The sequence below is a fragment of the Martes martes genome (genome assembly GCF_963455335.1).
Source record: "Martes martes genome assembly, chromosome: 3".
Lineage (NCBI taxonomy): Eukaryota > Metazoa > Chordata > Mammalia > Carnivora > Mustelidae > Martes > Martes martes.
The window spans coordinates 102033301-102059093 of record NC_137890.1 but is presented as its reverse complement, the minus strand read 5'-3'; the positions used below and the strand labels follow the sequence as shown (position 1 = coordinate 102059093).

Genomic DNA, 25793 nt, shown 5'->3' with positions numbered 1-25793 from the left:
CTGCATCCATTAAAGGATCATATGGTTCTTATCCTTTCTCTTACTGATATGATGTATCACACTGATTGTTTTGCAAATATTGAACGGCGTTGCATCCTGGGAATAAATCCCACTTGATCGTAGTGAGTGGTGTGTGTGTGTGTGTGTGTGTGTGTGTGTTTTAATGTATTGTTGAATTCGGTTTGCTAATGTTTTTTGTGTTTTTTTTTTAAGATTTTATTTATTTATTTAACAGAGAGAGAAATCACAAGCAGGCAGAGAGGCAGGCAGAGAGAGGGGGAAAGCTGGCTCCCTGCTGAGCAGAGAGCCAGATGCGGGGCTCGATCCCAGGACCCTGGAATCATGACCTGAGCCGAAGGCAGTGGCTTATCCCACTGAGCCACCCAAGTGTCCCTCAGTTTGCTGATGTTTTGTTGAGAATTTTTGCTTGTATGTATATATTTGGGTGGTCCTCTTTATTATTATATATTTTCTTTGTCTCTTGGTATAATCTTTGTTTTAAAATCCTTTGTCCCTGTAAAGAACGCTAATCTGGCTTTCTTTTGACACCCATTTGAAACATACAGGTTTCGCGGCACTTGGGTGGCTCAGTGGGTTAAGCCTCTGCCTTTGGCTCATGTCATGATCCCAAGGTCCTGGGATCGAGCCCTGCATCGAGCTCTCTGCTTGGCAGGGAGCCTGCTTCCCCCCCTCTCTCTGCCTGCCTCTCTACCTACTTGTGATCTCTCTCTCTCTCTCTCAAATAAATAAATAAAAATCTTTAAAAAAAAAAAAAAAAGAAAGAAAGAAACATACAGGTTTGTCCTTCCCCTCACTTTCAATCTGTAGGTGTCTTTGGTCTAAAATGAGTCTCTTGTGGGCAGCATATGAATGGGTCTTTTTTTTTTTTTTTCCATCAATTCTCTCTCCCTGTTTCTTTTGATTGGATGGTTTAGTCCATTTGCAATCAAAGTAATTATTGATAGCTTTGTATTTATTGCCAGTTTTATTACTTATTTTCTTTTTTTTTTTTAAGATTTTATTTATTTATTTGACAGACAGAGACCACAAGTAGGCAGAGAGGCAGAGAGAGAGGGGGAAGCAGGCTCCCTGCTGAGCAGAGAGCCTGATGCGGGGCTCGATCCCAGGGCCCTGAGATCATAACCTGAGCCGAAGGCAGAGGCTTAACCCACTGAGCCACCCAGGTGCCCCTATTACTTATTTTCTGATTGTTTCTGAAGATTTTCTCTTCTTTCATATTTTGCTCTCTTTCCCTAGTGATTTATTTGACTTCTTTCTCTTGATTCTTTGCATATTTTTAGTGGTTTTGACATACAGTTACCAATAAGTTTGTATGTAACTTCTTGTGCATATAGAAGTCTATATTAAGATGATAGCTGTTTAAGTTTCAACCCATTCTTTTCTCCTCTCCTCTCCACATTTTAGTTTCATTTCTGTTTTATATCCTTCTGTGTTTGTGTGTGAGTCGTTGACTTTTTTTTTAAACAGAAATATTTTTTGTTGTTGTTGGGTTTTTTTTGTTTGTTTTCTACCTATATACTCTCACTTTTGGTCTTTCCTTTCCAGGAGATACCAGTGAGTCCTCTGTAGTATTTCTTGAAGAACTGGTTTAATGATCATGAACTCCTTTAGTCTTTGTTTGTCTGTGAAACTTTTTATCACGTCTTCTATTTTGAATAATAGCTTTGCTGGATAGAATACTCTTGCCTGTAGATTTTTCTTACTCAGCTCTTTGAATATATCATGCCACTCCCTTCTGGCTTTCAAGATTTCTGTTGAAAAATCTCCTGATTGCCTTCTGGGTTTTCCCTTGTAAGTTGTCTTGCTGTTTTTAACAGTTTTTCTTTATCAGTTATCTCAGCAATATAATTCAGTATGTTTTGGTGTGGGTCTGCTTTGGTTGATTTTGGTGGGCGTTCTGTGTGCTTCCTAGGTCTGGATATGTATTCCATTCCCCAGATTAGGTAAATGTTCAGCTATTAATTCTTCAAATAAATTTCTTGCCCCCTTTTCTCTCTCCTCTTCTTCTGGGACTCCTGTAATATGAATGTTACTACATTTGATGGAGTCATTGATTTCCCTAAGTGTGTTTTTGTTTTGCCTCATTCTTTTCTCTAAGTTTTATTTAGCTTGCTTACTTTCCATTATTCTGTCCTCTAGATCACTAATTTGTTCCCCTGCTTCTTCCATCCTGCTGTTCATTCCATCACACGTGTTTCTCATTTTGTTTATTATGCCCTTCATCTCTGCTGTGCTATTCCTTATCTCTGCATTAAGGGTCTCACTCATTTCTTCCAGTCTTTTTTCAAGTCCAGTGGGTATCCTTATTATCATCGCTTTAAATTCTCTATCAGTCATGTTACTTATATCTGTTTTGCTTAGATGTCTGACAGTGGCCTTGTCCTTTTCTTTTATTTGGGATGAATTTCTCTGTCTCCTCATTTTGTCTGCCTGTGTTTGTTTCTGTGTGTTAAGGAAGTTTGGTATATCTTCTGCTCTTGAGAGTAGGGACTTTATGAAGAAAAGCTCCTGGATTGCTCTTCAGTGAAGTGTTCCCTGTACAACATAATCTGGCAGTTCAGCACAGTATCCTATGTGTGTCACTTATACCCTGCTGTTGTGTCTGAGTCATTTTTCCTTTCAGTGTAGTTATCTGTACTGGGTCTCTTCCTCTTGTGGGCTGCTTTTGGTCACTGTGTATTAGTGAGACCCAGGTCGACAAGCTCTTAGGGGACGTGCCCACCAGGCAACTTGAGAACAGAGCTTCAATGTTAGCAAAATTTTCATTGGGCCACTAGACCTTTGGATCCCCCAAAGCATTGTGGAAGGTGGGGGCTGGGGGCCAAAATGGCCAGGTTCAAAGCTGGGAGTGGCTCAGCACTGTGTGTTATGATGGCTGGAGCACCCAGCCTGGGAAGTGAATGTGGAGCCAGGCAATTGCTGTGCACCTAGTGACTTGTTGGGCAAATGTGCAGCTTTAACAAATTTGTCTTGAGCCCCGGGCTGAGGTTAGCAGACATAGGGAGGGCAGATGCTCAGGACAACTCACGGATGTGGGGCACTGCTAGCAGGTTAAGTATCAAGTGTCTATGGAGCCCCACATTTCGCAAGTGGCTCTGTGTTTATGCTGGGGGGCATGAGAGGAAAATGGCACCTGCCAGCTCCTTTGTTTTTGAAGGTTCCCAACATGCTCTGAAATCAGAAAGAACAGATCTATCTCCCCTTGGCCCCTGGCATTGTATGAACTGCAGTTTTTATGTTACCTCTCAGTGTAGGCTGTTGTCTCTTTAAGGGTATCAACCTGGCTATCACTTGCCCTCCCAGTTCCTCCAGTGCTGTCAGCTAACTTTTAAACTACAGGCTCCAAGTCACATTGGTTTTACAAACTTAGAATTCAGGGCCACCTACATGGCTGAGTTGCTTAAGTGTACAACTCCTGATTTTGGCTCAGGTCATGGTCTCAGAGTTGTGAAATTTGATCCTGGCATCGGGCTCCATACTGGTTGTGGAGCCTGCTTAGGATTCTCTCTCTTCCTCTCCCTCTGCACTTCCCACCCCCTCACTCACAGGCTCTCTCTGTCACTAAATAAATAAATAAATAAATAAAACCCCACACTTATGGAATTCAAACCGTCTGTCCTTTGAAGGCAAATGTTATGGGGATTAGTCTTCCATATGTGCGCTCCCTCGGGGCCCTTTTTTCTGCCCTCTCTGCGCTTGCAGCTTCCTCCTTCCAGTGGGCAGGCTCCCTCCACCTTTCTGCCCTTCTTAACCTTTTAGATAAAACTTCTTCTCTATATTTAGTTGTGTACTTTGCCAGTATTAAGATGGCTCTCCAGTTTATTGTCTCAGAAGTGGATCATATCTAGTTGTAAACATGGCACACAGTGATCTTAGGGTCCTCCTACTCCACCATCTTCCCAAACTCCTGTCTTTTGTTTCTTAGTACTTGTTTTCATATGCCTTTGAGAAACTCTTTTGTTTCCATTTCTGAACAGCATATTTACAGTGTTACTATAACACATGGGTAATTTTGTATTTTTCCACACATTTTGCTTCCCTTCACCATCTTCCCAAGCTCCTGTCCTTTGTTTCTTAGTCCTTGTTTTCATATGCCTTTGAGAGACTCTTTTGTTTCCATTTCTGAACAACATATTTACAGTGTTATTATAACACATGGATAATTTTGTATTTTCCCACACATTTTGCTTCCATTTATGAATCCTTTATGTTTGATTTCTTTGTGTTCATCATAACTAGATATTTTAGTGATGTAAGTTATTTATTCTTCCAGTTTTTAAATAGTTAAGTTTTGATCATAACCTCTTTAATATAGCCCTTTAATTGTCTATATGAAATAACAAGTAAAGCAACATGTAAATTAGATCCCCCTTTTGAGCTTTTATTAAATTTCTGAAATGTCTTTTTCTGTTAAATTATTATTTCATCTAAGTAGATTTTGAAGATAGGAGCAGAATTCTATTTTTAAGTTACTCTATATACTAAATAGCAAAGTAGTGTTAGAAAGACAAAATTCAACTGAGTAAATTTAAAGATCTAACTGGCTTTATTAAACAATTAATGAATCAGACAGCATTCCATCTAGAAGTAGAGGGGCGCTCCAAAGAGTTGTACAAAATGAAAGGTTTTTATAAGAAAGGCAGATGGTAGAAAGTTAAAGCAAAAGGAAAGAATAGCAAAGTCTCTTCCTTAGGCGGAAGAGAAGAGGATCTTATGTAGATTACCTCATCTTTTGGCGAATGGTGAGTGTATGTGAAGACTCATTGGTGTCCATCATAAAATTCTCACTGACCTGTTAAGACTGCATTTTGGGGGGAAGTTGAAACTGCTGTTAGATGAGGTACTAAGTCTCCTTTTACTAACTAGGGGTCTTACTCTGACATCATTTGGGCCTATCGTTTTCTTTTTAGCAATAGAAAGCACTATTTATGGTACTGCCTTGGAATTGTAATTTAAGATCACTTATGGAACAAGGTTATGTAGAATTAATATGTTCAAAAACAAAATCCTATTAAGTGTCAATTCTGGTTTCACCTTTTTTTTTTCCTTATATCTTTGAGAATAAAATGGCCAAATTTAAGCAAAATGCTCTTAAGGATTTTTTACCCTGAAGTTTACTCTTTTTTTTTTTTTTTAAGATTTTATTTATTTATTTGACAGAGAGAGAGATCACAAGTAGGCAGAGCAGCAGGCTCCCCGCTGAGCAGAGAGCCGGATGTGGGGCTCGATCCCAGGACCCCAGGATCACAACCCAAGCCGAAGGCAGAGGTTCAACCCACTGAGCTACCCAGGCACCCCCTGAAGTTACTCTTTAGAGTAGTTACTCTCAGAATACATCCCGGGAGCCATCTACTGAGAATCACTTTAGGAGTCATTATTTTAAAAGCCCAGTTTTAAAAAGAAATATAAATAAATATAAAAATTTTTTAAAATGTGTAGACCAAAAAAAAAAAGTGTCTCATTTCTTTAAATTACAATTTGGGAAGTTGGTGCCTTACAGTCTGAATTTTGAACTAGTGAGTTATTTGTAAGTATGTTAGATTTTAAGAACCTCGGTCAAGGGGTGCCTGGGTGGCTCAGTGGGTTAAGCATCTGACTCTTAATTTTGGCTCAGGTCATGATCTCAGGGTTGTGATATTGAGCCCCATGTTGGGCTTACCCTCTGGGCATGAAGCCTGCTTAAGATTCTCTCTCCCTCTCCCTCTGCTCCTCCCTGCTCAAAAAAAAAAAAAAAAAAAAAAAGAACCTTGATCAAAACCAAAAGTTTAGGCTCCTTTTTTTCCCTATTCCTTTTTCTTTCTTAATTTCCTCAGCATCTAAAATTATGCTCTTTGTGTTCTGTTCTGTTGGAATTTCGCTTTCAAAAAAGCCTCCAGGCACTAATCCCATAATACATATGGAGAAAATGAATAGAATCTTATTACAGTTTGTTCATCTGATTTTAATTTTACAAAGCAGCTTTCAAAAAAGATACAAAAAAAAGATGGAAAATCTCCTGAACTATGGAGCTTTACCACCAATCAATATTTTTCTGTCATGATATTTTATTTATTTTATCTCAAGAGTGGAAATGTTTGAATACATAATACATACATATTTCATATTATACTTACATATCTTGTGTTTTACTATGTCTTATGACTCTTTAAAGCTAAATATGATTGTAAGGGAGGAAATACCATTTTCCCTCTACCCTTCTGAGCTCTTGGCTGAGTATTCTGGTATAAAAGACAAAAAATATGGGGTGCCTGGGTGGCTTAGTCATTAAGCATCTGTCTTTGGCTCTGGTCATGATCCCAGGGTCCTGGGATCAAGCCCTGCATTGGGCTCCCTGATCAGCAGGAAGCCTGCTTCTCCCTCTCCCACTCCCCCTGCTTGTATTCCCTCTCTTGCTTTCTGTCTCTCTCTGTCAAATAAATAAAATCTTAAAAAAAAAAAAGACAATAAATATATAAATAGAAGTTTATTAAAATGAATACTTCATCTACACAGTGGAGATACCCAGGAAAAATGATTAAACTCCCTGAGGTGGCCCAAGCCACCATGTTAATACCATCTTCAGCTAAACACAAAAGAAAGATGGTTCAGGGAGGGATGGGAGGTTATCAGGAAAAGCATGGTAAACAAGGATTAGGTTAGTTATGCAGATTTAGGTCAGTGCCTTCTCCAGTCATGGGAGTTCTTGTAGTTTTCAGGCATCACTCCCTTAGAGAGGGAGACACAGAAATAGAGATTTCCTTTTAAATATAAATTTTACCTACAAAATTATAACAACTACTCTACCTTCATAACTTCTATCTCTGCTGTTTCTCAAAAATAGTCACCTCAGAGTAATCCTTACTCCATTGAGGCTTATTTCTGATTTCCTTCATTAGCCAATTTTCCTAATAGCTTTAGTTGAATGAACCATTGTTTTCAGTAACTTAAAATGCCACTTTTATCATGTTCTCAGTTCCTATAGGTATTTTGTTTGTTGTTATATTCTCTTCTGTTTCATTGTTCTGTTGTGATTATTCCTTCCAAAATACCAAAGTACCAAACTTTTTTCATTGTAATTTGGAACTAGTTACTTACCTGAATTCTGTGTGTAATACTTAGGTATTACTACCAATAGTGATAATTATTTTCCTATTGATTTTTCTGGTTTCCCAAGTATTTGGTAATATTACCTGCAACTAATGTACTTTTTACTTGTCCTAATAATATTTATACATCTCATTTCTTTCTACTGTTTGATATTAATAGGAATGTTTTATCCATTAAAAACTGGACAGCCTTTTTGTTTGTGACTATACTTTTTCTCCTGTGAAGAGATTATCCTCTTGGTGTAGTAGTCAATAAATAAAGAGCTTTTCTCAAGAGTAAATATTGATTTTTTAGCCTTTTTAGAATATAACGATTACCATAGAACATTTGATTACCATAACATAATGATTACCATAAAACATTTTTCTGTTGACCTTTTACCATTGTGAATTATAGTAGCACACTTACTTATGTTGAACGGTCTTTTTCTTCCTGGACTTGATCTCCTCTTGGTCATTTGTTATACTTTCAATGGTCTACCAAATTGTAATAGTCTACTTAAAATGATTATGCCAGTACTCACAGGTGAGATTGATCTTTTATTATCATACTTTGGGTTTTCATATGAGTGTTATGTTGACTTTTAAAAGTAATTTTTAAAGAATTGAGAAGCTTTTCTTCTTTCAGCACTGTCTGGAATAGTTTAGTATTATTTCCTCTTGGCCACTTCATTTGAAATATAGGACAGGCTTCTCATTCCTCATTCCAACATGAGTGATTCTAGGTTGTGGAGCTGTAACTTTTTTGCCTCAGATTTTTTTTTAAATTTTTTATTTTTTTATTAACGTATAATGTATTATTAGCCCCAGGGGTACAGGTCTGTGAATCGCCAGGTTTACACACTTCATAGCACTCACCATAGCACACATCTTCCCCAGTGTCCATAACCTGACCACCCTCCCCCTACCCCTCTCCTCTCCAGCAACCCTCAGTTTGTTTTGTAAGATTAAGAGTCTCTTATGGTTTGTCTCCCTCCCGATCCTATCTTGTTTCATTTAGTCCTTTCCTATCCCTCAACCTCCCCACGTTGCCTCTCAATACCTCATATTTTTATTTGAAAATTATTTCATTCATATAGAAAAGCTACAAGAATATGAATAGTACAGAGAATTTCCATATACCCTTAACTCAAATTTACCTGTTGATAATATTTTATCCTATTTGTAAGGCTTCTAATGACTTCTAATGAAATTTTCCTAGAAATTTGTCAAAGGTAAAACTTAATTATTGAAAGCATAAAAGTTAACTGCTAATAGTAGAAATGGTTATTTTTTAAGTACATTTGCTCAGATCTAGCCTCTCTGTTCAGAACCTCATCACTGTACTCTTTCTTCTCTTCCACATGGAATCATAAGCTGTGCTTTGGAGTACTGACATACTTGAGTTTTACTGTCATCCTCAACTCAGTGTCTTATTTTTAGAGAGAGAAGTGGGTTTTTTTGTTTTGGTTTTTTTTTGTTGTTTTAAAGATTTTATTTATTTATTTGACAAACAGAGATCACAAGTAGGCAGAGAGGCAGGCAGAGAGAGGAGGAAGCAGGCTCCCCTCAGAACAGAGAGCCTGATGTGGGGCTCGATCCCAGGACTCTGGGATCATGACCCCAGCTGAAGGCAGAGGCTTTAACCCACTGAGCCGCCCAGGCGCCCCAGATAGAGAAGTGTTTTATCACATCATCTTGCCCCCTAAGACCACCTCCTTCCCAGCTTCATTTGGTCTCAGTGTTTTCCCTTCAGGAGAAAGCCTCCTCCCATCCATGAGTAAGAGCTAGACAATCAGAGAAGTGTGACAACACATTTCTGAAAATGTCGCCTATTCCTTCTTGAGTGAAGAAAATATCAGGCCTGTATGTCTATCCCTGTGGTCCGTTCTCTCTCCGAGTTTTCTGTAAGACGAATGAACACACACATGCACATACACATCTAAGAACAAACAATAATTTTGCAACATACCATCTAAACTACCTTATAGACATACCTTGGAAATATTGCAGGTGCAATTCCAGACCCCCACAATAAAGTGAGTCAAATGAACTCTTTGGTTTCTTAGTGCATTAAAAGTTGTGTTTCCACTATGCTGTAGTCTATTAAATGTGTAGTAGCATTATGTTGGGTTATGTTGGGGGAAAAAATAATGTGTTCATACCTTAACTTAAAATACTGCTACAAGGGGCATCTGGTGGCTCAGTGGGTTAAAGCCTCTACCTTTGGCTCAGATCATGATCCCAGGGTCCTGGGATCAAGCCCCGCAGGCTGTCTGCCCAGCAGGAAGCCTGCTTCCCCCTCTCTCTCTGCTTGCCTCTCTGCCTACTTGTGATCTCTGTCTGTCAAATAAATAAATAAAATCTTAAAAAAAAAATACTGCTACAAAATGCTAACACTTCTTAGGAAGGAAGACATTTCCTCTCCCCTTGGAAGTACTTCTGGCTAACCAGAGAGTCAAATTGGCATGAAATACAGATTAGCAGGAGAAAATCCAATTTAATTTCATAGATGTTGGGAATCCGCACAGAAATACAATTGCAAAGACAGTTAAAAAGGGTTTATATATCATTTTTAACTAAAGAGAAAGGGTAGAGATGTTGGACTTAAAAGGGAAGGAATGCAGTTCACAAGATGATGAAAAGAGTAACTGGTAAATAAATGTTAGCTGGGCCATTTAGAAACAGTGGGACATAAAGGACTTTCCTGCCTGCCTTCCATACCTAATACATACTACAGTGCAGTTATCTATAGTGATAAGTCTCCTCCTGGAGCAGATCCTCCATCTAAATTCTTTTTGGCAGTGATGGGGGAGGTAAAGAGCTTTTCCTAAATCTGTGGGGTTTGAGTGTTACTAATTCAAAATAATCTTAGTGACAAATTGCCTTATTTTGGGGAGACCTGTCACAAACCACTCTACCAACATCTGACCTTTCAGCAAGTTATAAGTCATTATTTTCTTGCTGCCAGATGGTCTTGCCTTGATGTTGATGGCTGCTCACTGATCAGGTTGATAATTGCTACAGATTGGGGTGGCTGTGGCATTTTCTTAAAAATAAGACCCAGGTGGTCTAAGGAAGTGTTGAATCACTATATTATACACGCAAACCTTATATTACCCTGTATATTAACTAACTGGAATTCAATTGAAAACTTAAAAATACACAAACAATTCTTTGTAGCATGTGATGCCATTTGAGATAGCATTTTACCCACATAGAGTAAAAAGTAGAACTTTTTGCAAAATAGGAGTCAGTCCTCTCAAGTTTGACCACTGCTTGATCAACCAAGTTTATGTAATATTCCAAATCCTTTGTTGCCACTTAGACAATCTTCACAGCATCTTCACCAGAAGTACATTCCATGTCAAGAAGCCACTTTCTTTCCACATCCATGACAAGAAAGTCCTTGTCTGTTAAAGTGTTATAGGAGATTATACCAATTCATCACATCTTCAGGCTCCACTTTAATTCTGGTTCTCTTGCTGTTTCTACCACATCTGTAGTTACTTCCACTAACATCTTGAACCTTTCAAAGTCCTCTAAGAGGGTTGGAATCAACTTTTTCCAAACTCCTATTCATGTTGATATTTTTACCACTTCCCATGAATCATAATGAATGTTCTTAATGTCATCTAGAATGGTGAATACGCTCCAGAATGTTTTCAGCTGACTGCTCAGATTCATCAGAGGAATCACTATGACAGTTGTATCCTTACAAAATGTATTTTTTTAAGATTTATTTATTTATTCACTTGAGAGAGAGAGAGCATGAGAGGGGAGAGGTCAGATGGAGAAATAGACTCCCCACTGAGCAGGGATCCTGATGTGGGACTTCAAGATCATGACCTGAGCCGAAGGCAATTGCTTAACCAACTGAGCCACCCAGGTGCCCCACAAAATGTATTTTTTAAATAATAAGACTTCAGTGTCAGAATTGCTCCTTGATCCTTAGACTGCAGGATGGATGTTGTATTAGCAGGCAAGAAAACAACTTTCATCTCATTGTACATTTCTTTCCATCAGAGCTCTTTGGGGGGCTAGGTACATGGTCAATGAGCAGTGATATTTTGAGCTGCATCTCTTTCTCTGAGCAGTAGGTCTCAAGAGTGGGCTTAAAATAGCCAGCTAACCATGTGGTAATCAGATGTGCTATCATCCAGGCTTTTCTGTTCCATTTGCAGAACACAGGCAGAGTAGATTAAGCATAATTCTTAAAGGCCCTAGGATTTTTTTTTTTTTACTTTAATAAACATATAATGTATTTTTATCCCCAGGGGTACAGGTCTGTGAATCGCCAGGTTTAAACATTTCACAGCACTCATCATAGCACATACCCTCCCCAATGTCCATTTCCCCACCACCCTCTCCCGTCCCCCCTCCCCCCCAGCAACCCTCAGTCTGTTTTTTGAGATTGAGTCTTTTATGGTTTGTCTCCCTCCCAATCCCATCTTTTCATTTTTTTGTTTCCTACCTCCCCCCAACCCCCCCGCATTGCATCTCCACTTCCTCATATCAAAGAGATCATATGATAGTTGTCTTTCTCCGATTGACTTATTTCGCTAAGCATGATACCCTCTAGTTCCATCCACGTCGTCGCAAATGGCAAGATTTCATGTCTTTTGATGGCTGCATAGTATTCCATTGTGTATATATACCACGTCTTCTTTATCCATTCATCTGTTGTTGGACATCTAGGCTCTTTCCACAGTTTGGCTATTGTGGACATTGCTGCTATAAACATTCGGGTGCACGTGCCCCTTTGGAGCACCACGTTTGTATCTTTAGGATATATACCCAGGAGTGCAATTGCTGCGTCATAGGGTAGCTCTATTTTCAGTTTTTTGAGAAACCTCCACACTGTTTTCCAGAGTGGTTGCACTGGCTTGCATTCCCACCAGCAGTGTAGGAGGGTTCCCCTCTCTCCGCATCCTCGCCAGCATCTGTCATTTCTTGACTTGTTAATTTTAGCCATTCTGACTGGTGTGAGGTGGTATTTCATTGTGGTTTTGATTTGTATTTCCCTGATGCCGAGTGATGTGGAGCATTTTTTCATGTGTCTGTTGGCCATCTGGATGTCTTCTTTGCAGAAATGTCTGTTCATGCCCTCTGCCCATTTCTTGACTGGATTATTTGTTCTTTGGGTATTGAGTTTGATAAGCTCTTTATAGATTTTGGATACTAGCCCTTTATCTGATATGTCGTTTGCAAATATCTTCTCCCATTCTGTCAGTTGTCTTTTGGTTTTGTTAACTGTTTCCTTTGCTGTGCAAAAGCTTTTGATCTTGATGAAGTCCCAATAGTTCATTTTTGCCCTTGCTTCTGTTGCCTTTGGCGATGTTCCTAGGAAGAAGTTGCTGCGGTTGAGGTCAGAGAGGTTGCTGCCTGCATTCTCCTCAAGGATTTTGATAGATTCCTTTCTCACATTGAGGTCCTTCATCCATTTTGAGTCTATTTTTGTGTGTGGTGTGAGGAAATAGTCCAATTTCATTTTTCTGCATGTGGCTGTCCAATTTTCCCAGCACCATTTGTTGAAGAGGCTGTCTTTTTTCCATTGGATATTCTTTCCTGCTTTGTCGAAGATTAGTTGATCATAGAGTTGAGGGTCTATTTCTGGGCTCTCTATTCTGTTCCCTTGATCTATATGTCTGTTTTTGTGCCAGTACCATACTGTCTTGATGATGACAGCTTTGTAATAGAGCTTGAAGTCTGGAATTATGATGCCACTGACTTTGGCTTTCTTTTTCAATATTCCTTTGGCTATTCGAGGTCTTTTCTGGTTCCATATAAATTTTAGGATTATTTGTTCTATTTCTTTTAAAAAAATGGATGGGATTTTGATAGGGATTGCATTAAATGTGTAGATTGCTTTGGGTAGAATAGACATTTTCACAATATTTGTTCTTCCAATCCATGAGCGTGGAATATTTTTCCATTTCTTTGTGTCTTCCTCAATTTCTTTCATGAGGACTTTATAGTTTTCTGAGTATAGATTCTTTGCCTCTTTGGTTAGATTTATTCCTAGGTATCTTATGGTTTTGGGTGCAATTGTAAATGGGACTGACTCCTCAATTTCTCTTTCTTCTGTCTTGTTGTTAGTGTAAAGAAATGTGACTGATTTCTGTGCATTGACTTTATATCCTGACACTTTACTGAATTCCTGTATAAGTTCTAGCAGTTTTGGAGTGGAGCCTTTTGGGTTTTCCACATATAGTATCATATCATCTGCAAAGAGTGATAGTTTGACTTCTTCTTTGCCGATTTGGATGCCTTTAATTTCTTTTTGTTGTCTGATTGCTGAGGCTAGGACTTCTAGTACTATGTTGAACAGCAGTGGTGATAACGGACATCCCTGCCATGTTCCTGACCTTAGCGGAAAAGCTTTCAGTTTTTCTCCATTGAGAATGATATTTGCAGTGGGTTTTTGATGGATGGCTTTGATAATATTGAGGTATGTGCCTTCTATCCCTACACTTTGAAGAGTTTTAATCAGGAAGGGATGCTGCACTTTGTCAAATGCTTTTTCAGCATCTATTGAGAGTATCATATGGTTCTTACTCTTTCTTTTATTAATGTATTGTATCACATTGATGGATTTGTGGATGTTGAACCAACCTTGCAGCCCTGGAATACATCCCACTTGGTCGTGGTGAATAATCCTTTTAATGTACTGTTGGATCCTATTGGCCAATATTTTGGTGAGAATTTTCGCATCTGTGTTCATCAAGGATATTGGTCTGTAATTCTCTTTTTTGGTGGGATCCTTGTCTGGTTTTGGGATCAAGGTGATGCTGGCCTCATAGAATGAGTTTGGAAGTTTTCCTTCCATTTCTATTTTTTGGAACAGTTTCAGGAGAATAGGAATTAATTCTTCTTTAAATGTTTGGTAGAATTCCCCTGGGAAGCCGTCTGGTCCTGGACTTTTGTTTGTTTGGAGATTTTTGATGACTCTTTCAATCTCCTTACTGGTTATGGGTCTGTTCAGGTTTTCTGTTTCTTCCTGGTTCAGTCGTGGTAGTTTATATGTCTCTAGAAATGTATCCATTTCTTCCAGGTTGTCAAATTTGTTGGCGTAGAGTTGCTCGTAGTATGTTCTTATAATTGTTTGTATTTCTTTGGGGTTGGTTGTGATCTCTCCTCTTTCATTCATGATTTTATTTGCATCCTTTCTCTTTTCTTTTTGATAAGTCTGGCCAGGGGTTTGTCAATCTTATTAATTCTTTCAGAGAATCAGCTCCTAGTTTCGTTGATTTGTTCTATTGTTTTTTTAGTTTCTATTTCATTGATTTCTGCTCTGATCTTTATGATTTCTCTTCTCCTGCTGAGTTTAGGCTTTCTTTGTTGTTCTCTCTCCAGCTCCTTTAGGTGTAGGGTTAGGTTGTGTATTTGAGACCTTTCTTGTTTCTTGAGAAAGGCTTGCACCGCTATATATTTTCCTCTCAGGACTGCCTTTGTTGTGTCCCACAGGTTTTGAATCGTTGTGTTTTCATTATCATTTGTTTCCATGAATTTTTTCAATTCTTCTTTAAGTTCCTGGTTGACCCATTCATTTTTTAGAAGGATGCTGTTTCGTCTCCATGTATTTGCGTTCTTTCCAAATTTCCTCTATTGATTGAGTTCTAGCTTCAGAGCATTGTGGTCTGAAAATATGCAGGGAATGATCTCAATCTTTTGGTACTGATTGAGACCTGATTTATGACCCAGGATGTGGTCTATTCTGGAGAATGTTCCATGTGCACTAGAGAAGAATGTATATTCTGTTGCTTTGGGATGGAATGTTCTGAAGATATCTGTGATGTCCATCTGGTCCAGTGTGTCATTTAAGGCCTTTATTTCCTTGTTGATCTTTTGCTTAGATGATCTGTCCATTTCAGTGAGGGGAGTGTTAAAGTCTCCTGCTATTATTGTGTTACTGTCGATGTATTTCTTTGATTTTATTATTAATTGGTTTATATAGTGGGCTGCTCCCATGTTAGGGGCATAGATATTTAAGATTGTTAGGTCTTCTTGTTGGACAGACCCTTTGAGTATGATCTAGTGTCCTTCCTCATCTCTTATTATACTCTTTGGCTTAAAATCTAATTGATCTAATATAAGGATTGCCACCCCAGCTTTCTTCTGATGTCCATTAGCATGGTACATTGTTTTCCACCCCCTCACTTTAAATCTGGAGGTGTCTTCGGGTCTAAAATGAGTTTCTTGTAGGCAGCATATTGATGGGTTTTGGTTTTTTATCCATTCTGATACCCTGTGTCTTTTGATTGGGGCATTTAGCCCATTAACATTCAGGGTAACTATGGAGAGATATGAATTTAGTGCCACTGTATTGCCTGTAAGGTGACTGTTACTGTATATTGTCCTGTTTCTTTCTTATCTACTACTTTTAGGCTCTCTCTTGGCTTAGAGGACCCCTTTCAATATTTCCTGTAGAGCTGGTTTGGTGTTTGCAAATTCTTTCAGCTTTTGTTTGTCCTGGAAGCTCTTTATCTCTCCTTCTATTTCCAATGATAGCCTAGCCGACTATAGTATTCTTGGCTGCATGTTTTTCTCATTTAGTGCTCTGAATATATCATGCCAGTTCTTTCTGGCCTGCCAGGTCTCTGTGGATAGGTCCGCTGCCAATCTAATGTTTTTACCCTTGTACGTTACAGACTTCTTTTCCCGGGCTGCTTTCAGGATTTTCTCTTTGTCGCTAAGACTTGTAAATTTTACTATCAGGTGATGAGGTGTGGACCTATTTTTATTGATTTTGAGGAGCGTTCTTAGCATCTCCTGGATTTTGATGTTTGTTCCCTTTGCCATATTAGGGAAATTCTCTCCAATAATTGTCTCCAATATACCTTCTGCTCCCCTCTCTCTTTCTTCTTCTTCTGGAATCCCAATTATTCTAATGTTGTGTCATCTTATGGTGTCTCTTATCTCTCGAATTCTCTCCTCGTGGTCCAGTATTTGTTTGTCTCTCTTTTGCTCAGCTTCTTTATTCTCTGTCATTTGGTCTTCTATGTCACTAATTCTTTCTTCTGCCTCATTTATCCTAGCAGTGAGAGCTTCCATTTTTGATTGCACCTCATTAATAGCTTTTTTGATTTCAACTTGGTTAGATTTTAGTTCTTTTATTTCTCCAGAAAGGGCTTTTATCTCTCCGGAGAGGGTTTCTCTAATGTCTTCTATGCCTTTTTCGAGCCCGGCTAGAACCTTGAGAATCGTCATTCTGAACTCTAGATCTGTCATGTTACCAATGTCCGTTATTGATTAGGTCTCCAGCCTTCGGTACGGCCTCTTGTTCTTTTTTTTGAGGTGAGTTTTTTCGCCTTGTCATTTTGTCCAGATAAGATTTGCTTTCTCCTGCTGTGGAATTCCGCTGTTCTTGGTGACTGAAGTTGGTTTTGGATGGGTTTCTTGTTGATCTTCTGGGGGGAGGGGCCTGTTGTAGTGATTCTCAAGAGTCTTTGCCGCAGGTGGAATTGCACCACCCTTGCCAGGGGCCGGGCTAAGTAATCCACTCGGGTTTGCTTTTGGGAGCTTTTGTTCCCTGAGCGCTTTCCGTAGAGTTCCGGAGGCCGGGAATGAAGATGGCGGCCTCCCAATCTCTCGGCCCGGAGGAGCCGAGAGCTTGGGGTTCCGCTCCTCAGTGCGCCCTCAGAGAAAAGCGCCCAACCGCCCTGCCTCCCTGGCCTGCGGTCGCGCCTTGAGGAAAGCAGTCAATTGCTGGAACCTGGAGAAAAGCGCCCCGTCGCTTCCGTCTCCGTGGCCTCTGGCCGCACTCCGAGCCCACCCAGCCTGTGACCGGCACAAGGTAACCCTTGGCTGGTAGCTTTAGACTTTCCTGCAGCTTCCTCACCTCTCAGCCTTCACAGAATTGAAGAGAGTTAGGGCCTTGCTCTGAATTAGGCTTTGGTTAAGTAATGTTGTAGTCGGCTTGCTCTTTGATCCAGACCATTGAAACCTTCTCCACATCAGTAATAAGGCTCTTTTGCTCTTTTATTATTCGTGTGTTCCCTGAAAGAGCACTTTTAATTTCTTTCAAGAATGTTTCACAACTTGGCCAACTGTTTGGTTCAAGAGGCCCAGCTTTTTTTTGGCCTTTCTCAGCCTTTGACATACCTTCCTCACTAAGCTTAGTCATTTCTAGCGTTTGAGTTAAAGTGAGAGACATGCAACTCTTCCTTTCACATGAACACTTAGAGGCCATGGTAGGGTTGTTAACTGGCGTAATTTCAATATTGTTGTGTCTCAGGAAATAGAGCGGCCTAAGGAGAGGGAGATAGATGAAGGAACAGCTTGTAGAATAGTCAGGACACACACAATATTTATTTGAGTTTGCCATCTTGTATCAGTGCAGTTTGTGGTGCCCCAAAACAATTAAAATAGTAGTGTGAAAGATCCCTGATCATAGATCATGTAATCAAATATAATTATAATTAAAAAGTTTGAAATATTGCAGGAATTACCAAAGTGTGACACAGATACATGAAGTTTGAAAAATGGCACCAATATATTTGCTTAATGTAGAGTTTCCAGAAACTTCCTATTTAAAAAAAAAAAACCTCACTATTTGCAAATTGTAAAAATGAAGTGTAGTAAAATGACGTATGCCTATATAATTTAATCTACAAGGATATGGGAATAGTTCTCCTAAACCATAACTACAGTGATAAGTAATCGAATGTAGGATTTCAGTCTGACATTTCTATATGTGGGTTTCTTTACTCAAATCAGTCTGTCATTAAGATCTAAAGTCTGCATATCTAAAAGTCTTTAATGGAATCTCATCTAAAACAAATTGCTTATAACTTTAAAAAAGTTTTTGGAAACTTCCAAAAAAATTTTTTTTCATTGGAAACGTCTAGTCAAACAAAATTCTCAGTCAGAAGGCATTTTCTGATTTATGCATTTGTTATGTAAATTTCAAAAAAAAATTGAAAATGGAATTCTCTTTGTCAGTTAAGATCATTATTTAATTATTCTTAGTAATTTTGTAGAATAAGACATTTAGAAAATCCAAAATTATTCTCCTAAATAAAATAGTGATTTATTATTTTGAGTACATTGATAAAATAAACTTTTGAAGTTAAAGTATTCTATTTAATTCTTATGTAGTACCTTGATGGTGGTACCATTTTTGAGTTGTGCTTTTAGTTCTTAATAATTGACTTAGACTTAATCATCTTGAAACACTAGACCGTTTTACTTTAACCAATTCTTTTATAGTGAGAGCCAAAGGCTTTGAACCACCTATTGAGTATAGTTACTTCTGTATACCTACATTATTTAAGTGTGTTTTTGGTTTTCTACCTTCTGCTTTTCTAATTTTTTGGAAAAATACTTGAAATTCAAGTGTATTTTTTTAAATTTATATGTATATATTTTAAAAATATATATATACATATATAAATGCATATAATATATACATAGTAAAAATATTGTCCTAGCAATTATTTTCCTATTTACAAATTTTATCTAGAACTCAGTTTTCCTGTATTATGTGATCCCCTCTTTCTTTAATGGGAGCATGAGATTTTAGCCATATACTTTTAGTTTGAATCATGTTTTATTTGAGGATGTTCTGTGAACAAGGAAAGGAGACTGACTGCGTTTTTTTTGGGGGGGGGTTCATGGAGTTGGCCTAAGATCATGGTTTTCACCATGAGGGCTGTAGTTTTGTGGTTTTGAATTTCCCTCTGATGCTAAAGAAAGTAATGCCCACATTTACTTACCAGCTTGCCTGGATTTAGGGCAAGAGGGTAAGGGGGATTAATGGGGCTTAAAAGCTGTCAACATTCAAACCTTAAAACATGGAATCGGACTCTTTACTGCACCCTTTGCTTTGCTCCCATTGTTTATTCTTGTAGTCAACACATTACCTTAGCTAAATTCATCCTTTCATTTCTTATACTTAAGACTTGTTGGCTTGGGAATCTTTCTTTCTTTTTAAGATAGTTCCTTATTTCTTAATTGATACTTGCTTTTTAAAAATTTAATAGTTTAGTTCTTAAAAGGCAGTTATAATATTTAATGTTATTAAAAAATTATGTGATAACAATTCTGGGAACAATAAAAAATATTTAGAATTTCCTAAACTTAGTGAAATAGTACATTGATAGCTCCCCAAATTGACTTCTTGTTCTTCAGCTGCCTAGATTCATCACTGTATCTTCAATTCTTTCTCTTCTTAAAGCCATGGGCCACATATTTGAAACAGGCTGCTTAAACCTGTTTGTATCAGAGAATACTCTCTCTTGCTATCAAATCTGCATTGTACCTTTGGGAAATGAAGAGAAAAATCCCAGAGAGTAGGTAATTTGAGAGAAAGACCAATGAAATCTGTATAGATATTACCTTCACATCATTGGCTGTCTCTTAAAGTGTTCATGCACAGGATGCAGCTCCAAAAAGCCCAGCAGAAATTTGTATTTGGAGGAGAAAGAACAAGGCAGAGATTTTAGCATTATTGTGGCGCCAAGGACACAGATCAGAATTGCATTTTGTTGAGGGAGAAGAATCTTGGTAAATACCCTGCCTAGGCTTGTAGTGACCTCCAGAAGTACATCCTCTAGTAGCAAAGACCATACCCTAGGAATAAGGGCAAATCTGAAATAAATTTGCTCATAAAAAGCCTAAAACTAACACTTAAAGAGAATGAGGTATCTGCTATTACTCAGTTTGCATGCCAAAATAAAACTTAACCTAATTTCCATATGGGGGAAGATATCATCCAAAGCTTCTATAATTTCTTCACCAATCATTTTCTGGAATCCAATTAAAAGTATAATATAAGGGATGCTGAGAAAGAGTACCAAAAGGAAAATTAGGTAATAGAGTTCATAGTTGGGACGTCTGGGTGGCTCAGTTGGTTGGGCAGCTGCCTTCAGCTCAGGTCATGATCCCAGCGAACTGGGATCGAGTCCCACATCGGGCTCCTTGCTCAGCGGGGAGCCTGCTTCTCCCTCTGCCTCCGTCTGCCTCCCTCTGCCTCCGTCTGCCAGTGTTTGCTCGCTCGCTCTCTCTCTCTCTGACAAATAAAAAAAAAAAATAGAGTTCATAGTTGATTCAGATTTTGGTGTTACCAGAAAGAGATTTCAAAAACAATGATTTTTTTATTCAAGAGAATCAAGGAGTGAACAATTAAGTGAACAGATAAAACATTTTATAGAGAATTTAATCTACTAAAAAGAATCTAAAAATATATTTCAAAAGATTCTAATACTTATTTTAGAGCTAAAAAATGACATATCTGGAATTAAATACTTACTCATTTTGCGTAATATAGCAAATAAAGAAAGAAGGTTTAGGGAACTAGAAGATAAAAATAAATTCAAACTTCTAATAAGAGTAGCTTTTCAGCAGATCTTTTTTTTTTTTTAAGATTTTATTTATTTATTTGATAGAGATCACAAATAGGCAGAGAGAGAGAGAGGAAGAGAAGCAGGCTTCCTGCTGAGCAGAGAGCCGGATGCGGGGCTTGATCCCAGGACCCTGGGATCATGACCTGAGCCTAAGGCAGAGGCTTTAACCCACTGAGCTACCCAGGCACCCCCAGGAGATCTTGATTATTCTTATTCTTTCCTGTATTTATGCCAGTTCCCTCTATCTTCTTTTCTCAATCCATAATTTCTCTTTCCCCAACTTTTTTCCTACCTGTTATTTCAGTTCTTACTTCCATACATCCCTGTTGAAGACCTGTGTCCCTGATATCAGTAGCAAACAATAGTAGGAAATTTAATTAAGGTGACTGGCAGGTTAACACAGAGAACACTGTTAGTTCTACTACATGAAGTACACAAAACTCTAGGTAGACAGGCACCAAGTAAACTTAGCAGCAAGCAAAAGAGGAGGATCTGGTGATAGACTCTGAGGCGCAAAGGCTTCTACTTTCCAGAAAATCGGGGTATCAAACACATCCCTATTTCCAGAGAAACAGAAGTTAAGAAAATGATCTATGAACCTATTGCAGGAAGCAAAGCCAGGTAATCATAGCTATGGCAGAGAGTTACTTGGTGGTATAGTCTACAGACACAGAATTGACTATGGCTCGGTTCCTGGAATTGTGCTCCTTTATCATAGTTGTTGGGTATAAGCAAGCTAGGAAACATCTGTAATATATAAATTCCAGCTGCCTTGGAATCATATTAGTCCCAGATCTAGTGATGTTTAAGTAGGTTCAGCTATGAGGATTGGTGGGCTTTTGAGGACAAGAAAATATACCAGTCATTATATCAGATTGTTGGTACATAATTGCTCTTAGGTTTGGTTTTATAGAACTAAGTTATGTAAAAGTTATTTATGTCTCTTAGGGTTAGGTCTATTATCATCAGATAAATCTTTAATTTGGTTGTGTCGACCTAAAGTCTGGTGTTATATGCTATTCCTTAGAAAGAGATACAGAATATTAGGCTGTAAAATGATTTAATTTTATAATAAAGTATGTAGGGTGTGTGTGTGTGTGTGTGTGTGTGTGTGTGTGTGTGACTATATTCCTAAGTTACCTTACCTGGTTACCAAGCCCTGCCTAATTTAACCAGAATTCTATTCTTCAGACCCAAGATAGGAAACGATTTTTATCTGCAAATGGATCTTGTTTCAATATTAAAAACTTACATATCCAGTATTTTTTATAATTTTAGGCTTATTGAGGTCTAGCAGAAAAATAAATTTCAAGACCTAGAAAGTATACATCATGATGACCTGACACATGTGTACAGTGTGAAGGGATTTCCCCTCTATATTTAACACACCAGTCATCTCACATATCATCTCACATACTTTTATGGGTTTTTCATTTTATTTTGTTTTGTTTTGTTGAGAACATCCTAGTACCACCATCCCACCAAACATCAATCATGCAGCACTGTGTTATCAACAGTAGTCACAATGCTTTCCATCAGGTCCTCAGACCTTATTCATCTTGTAGCTGAAAGTTTGTACCCTTTTACCAACCTCTCCCTATTTTCCCTATCCCTTAGCCCCCGTAACCACTTTTCTTACTCCCTGTTACTGTGAGTTTGGTACTTTTTTTCTTTTTTGTCCAAAGATTCTATGTATACATGATACCATGCAGTATCTGTTGTTCTCTGTCAGGCTTATTTCACTTAGCATAATGTCTTCACACTCCATTCAGGTTGTGACAAATGGCAGGATTTCCTTTTTTGTCAAATAATATTCCATTGTATATAAATACAGTGACTTCTTTATCAGTTCAACCACTGATGGACACTTAGGTTATTTGTATACATTAAAGGTTTTAGATTTAGCATTGGCTCTTTTTGGGAGGGGGAGAGGTAGAAGGAGAGAGGGTCTTAAGCAGGCTCCACACCCAGCACAGAGCCCAACTCGAGGCTCACTCTTACAACCCTGAGATCGTGACCTGAGCTAAAATCAACAGTCAGATACTAAACTGACTGAAGCCACCCAGCTACCCAAATGCCCCTGCTTTGATTCTATTTTTGAATGTGATTTGCCTGAGAGCTTTGAAATTTTGGTTAAAAATACTGCTTTTGCTCTAAAATCTTTTCAGTATTCCTTCCTATTTTTTCTCTGCTTGGGTTTTGCCTGTCCCACAGAATTTAATGACCTTGATCTTTATTTACTCATTAATTCATTCATGGATTCAAATATCTGAGTACTTACTGAACACCAGGTCAGAAATAAAGTCACTTCCTACATTTCATTTACCTTGTCTCCATTTGAAGGTCTTTATTCCAATCAAAAGAACATCTTCCTAAGTAACTCACACTAGTTTTCTCTTTATGAGTGTGACTGATATAAATGTTAACTTGCTTGAATATTCTAGGATTTCTTTTGTCATTGTTTATTAACATGTAGTTTAACAAAGTAGCGGTTCAACAAAAAATATGTAAAACAAGATTTTCTTAGTGGAGACTTGCTAAAAACCCCGAACTTCCTATTTATCTTTTCTTTAATTTTGCTCAGCATTTAAAACTCATTTTAAATTAACTGTTTTGGATATCTATATCTTTTTTCTCTTTGAAACATCAAGTTGGGAGAACTTACATCTTTTAGTCTTTCTTTCTCTTATGTCCACAATAATAACTACCTTTTTTTAAAAGGCTGTGTTTTGAGGTGCAATTCACTCTCTTAGGTTAATTTATTTAAAAAATGAGCAATTCTCAGGGCACCTGGGTGGCTCAGTGGGTTGAAGCCTCTGTCTTCGGCTCAGGTCATGATCCCAGGGTCCTGGGATCGAGCCCCGCATTGGGCTCTCTGCTCAGCAGGGAGCCTGCCTCCCCCACTCTCTCTGCCTGCCTCTCTGCCTCCTTGTAATCTCTGTCTGTCAAATAAATAAATAAAATCTTTTTAAAAAATGAGCAATTCTATAACTTGACAAATGCGTACAGACGTATAACTGTCATCACAATCAAAATACAAAGCAGCCCCATCATCCCAAAAGTTTCCTCTTGCTGCTCTCCTCCCAATCCTTGACTCTGATATGTTTTCTATATAACATAAACATGGAATTATATGGTATGTGGCTTTTGAGTAGTTTGACTTCTGTCATGTAGCAAAATGATTTGGGTTTCACTCGTGTTGTTGTATATAAACAATAGTTTCCTCCCTTTTCGTTGATAAATAGTATTCTATTACATGGATATACCCCAGTTTTTAATCCATGTACGAGTTGAAGAATGTTTGGGTTGTCTTCAGATTCTGGCTGTGAAGAACAAAACCACTAAAAACATTCGTTTAGTAACTACTTTTTATTTTTTTATTTTTTTTTTAAGATTTTATTTATTTATTTGACAGACAGATCACAAGTAGGCAGAGAGGCAGGCAGAGAGAGAAGGGAGGAAGCAGGCTCCCCGTTGAGCAGAGAGCCCAATGCGGGGCTCTATCCCAGGACTCTGGGATCATGACCTGAGCCGAAGGCAGTGGCTTTAACCCACTGAGCCACCCAGGCGCCGCAGTAACTACTTTTTAAATGGTTAATGCTTAGAAATGGGACATTATGATATAAGTGTGAAAACAATTAAGTGGGAAGACACCAGAGAACTCGGCTCTCACAACAGTTTTTCATTCAGTTAACTATTAGGTTGAATAGAGAATTTAACTACTCTATGCTTCTTTCTTTTGTAAAATGTGCATGATGTAGGGCTTATTCTAGCTTTAAAGTAACATGATATTGTGATGTATAGGTAAGGTATTTATCCTTGTTCTCTCTAAGAGATGAACTTATAAATGATCATATACATCTTTATAAAATTAAGTTATATAAATTCAGTATAACTAATATTTTAAATAACAGGTTATTTTGTCTCTAAGTCCGGTCATAAGTGGTTAGAAAATAACATAGTTTGCTTCATGAATTTTAAAGGTCATCATAATCTTGTGCTTTTTATTAGCTATGTGATTCAATTAATTTTACATTGGAAAATTATTTTGATGGTAATACTCTTAAGTAAATCTTTAATATTTTCATTAAAAATATTTCAGCATTTATTTATTTACTTAAGTATTTATGTATTTTTAAATTTATTTTTTTATTTTAGATGGGTCTAGGAAAGACAATCCAGGCAATAGCAATTGCTTACTTCTATAAGGAGGAATGGCCTCTTTTAATAGTGGTCCCTTCATCTCTGAGATATCCTTGGGCAGAAGAAATAGAGAAATGGATCCCAGAGCTGGGTCCAGAAGGTGTCAATGTTATTCAGAATAAAACTGATGTGGGGTAAGAACAACTTTTTGATCATTAGCAGGTAAAAAAAGCCTTGCATGTATTTATTATATACTGATGTTTGGAATAAAGTATAATATGTAAGTCATAATTTAGAAATAAGAGAATAGTGTGGAGAATTTTATTTTACATTTTTAAATGTAATTTAATAATGATTATTAAATTATTAAACATTTTTAAATGAATTATTTATCTAAAACCCAACAGTATATTTGATGTTAAATTCCTTTAGGATATAATTTAAAAGTAAACAGAAATATATATACTTTTGAAGATTTATGTAATATATCTATTTCATATATACTTTAAATATACTTAAAACTGGCAATTTGGGGGTTGAAAATTAATATGAAGGTTGTGAGTTTTTATTGTCTGCAGCAATGGCAGATTTTGCCTTCCAAGTTGTTGGTTAATAGGCAAGTTTTATGTATAACTCATAATTATATATAATATGATGGCACTAAATTCATATCTCTAATAACTACTCTGAATGTAAATGGACTTAATGCTCCAATAAGAACACATAGGATATCAGAGTGATTAAAAAAAATGACCCATTGATACGCTGCTTACAAGACACTCATTTTAGACCCAAAGACACCTCTAGATGGAAAGTGAGGGGATGGAGAACCATCTAGCATACTAACGGACATCAAAAGAATGCAGGAGTAACCACTCATATCAGAAAAACTAGATTTTAAACCAATTACTGTAAGAAGAGATGAAGAAGGACACTGTATCGTAATACAGGGGTCTATCCAACAAGATCTAACAATTGTAAATATTTTTGCCCCCAACTTGGTTGCAGCCAGTTATAAAATCAGTTAATAACAAACTTAAACTCGTTGATAATACAATAATAGTAGAGGACTTTAACACCCCGCTCAAAGCAACAGATAGATCATCAAAGCAGAAAATCAACAAGTAAACAAGGGCTTTGAATGACTCACTGGACCAGATGGACTTAACAGACATATTCAGAGCATTCATCCTAAAGCAGCAGAATACACATTCTTTTT

The 25793-nt window shown here is 37.7% G+C and overlaps 1 protein-coding gene across 1 annotated transcript in view; it reads left to right on the top strand.

Moving 5' to 3' along the window:
• The window catches only part of ZRANB3 (zinc finger RANBP2-type containing 3), a 296350-nt gene that overhangs the window by 147276 nt on the left and 123281 nt on the right, over nucleotides 1-25793 (top strand). Inside the window, exon 4 of the mRNA XM_080799794.1 lies at nucleotides 24590-24768. Coding sequence (XP_080655920.1) covers nucleotides 24590-24768 — 179 coding nt within the window. The remainder of the gene's footprint in view (nucleotides 1-24589; nucleotides 24769-25793) is intronic.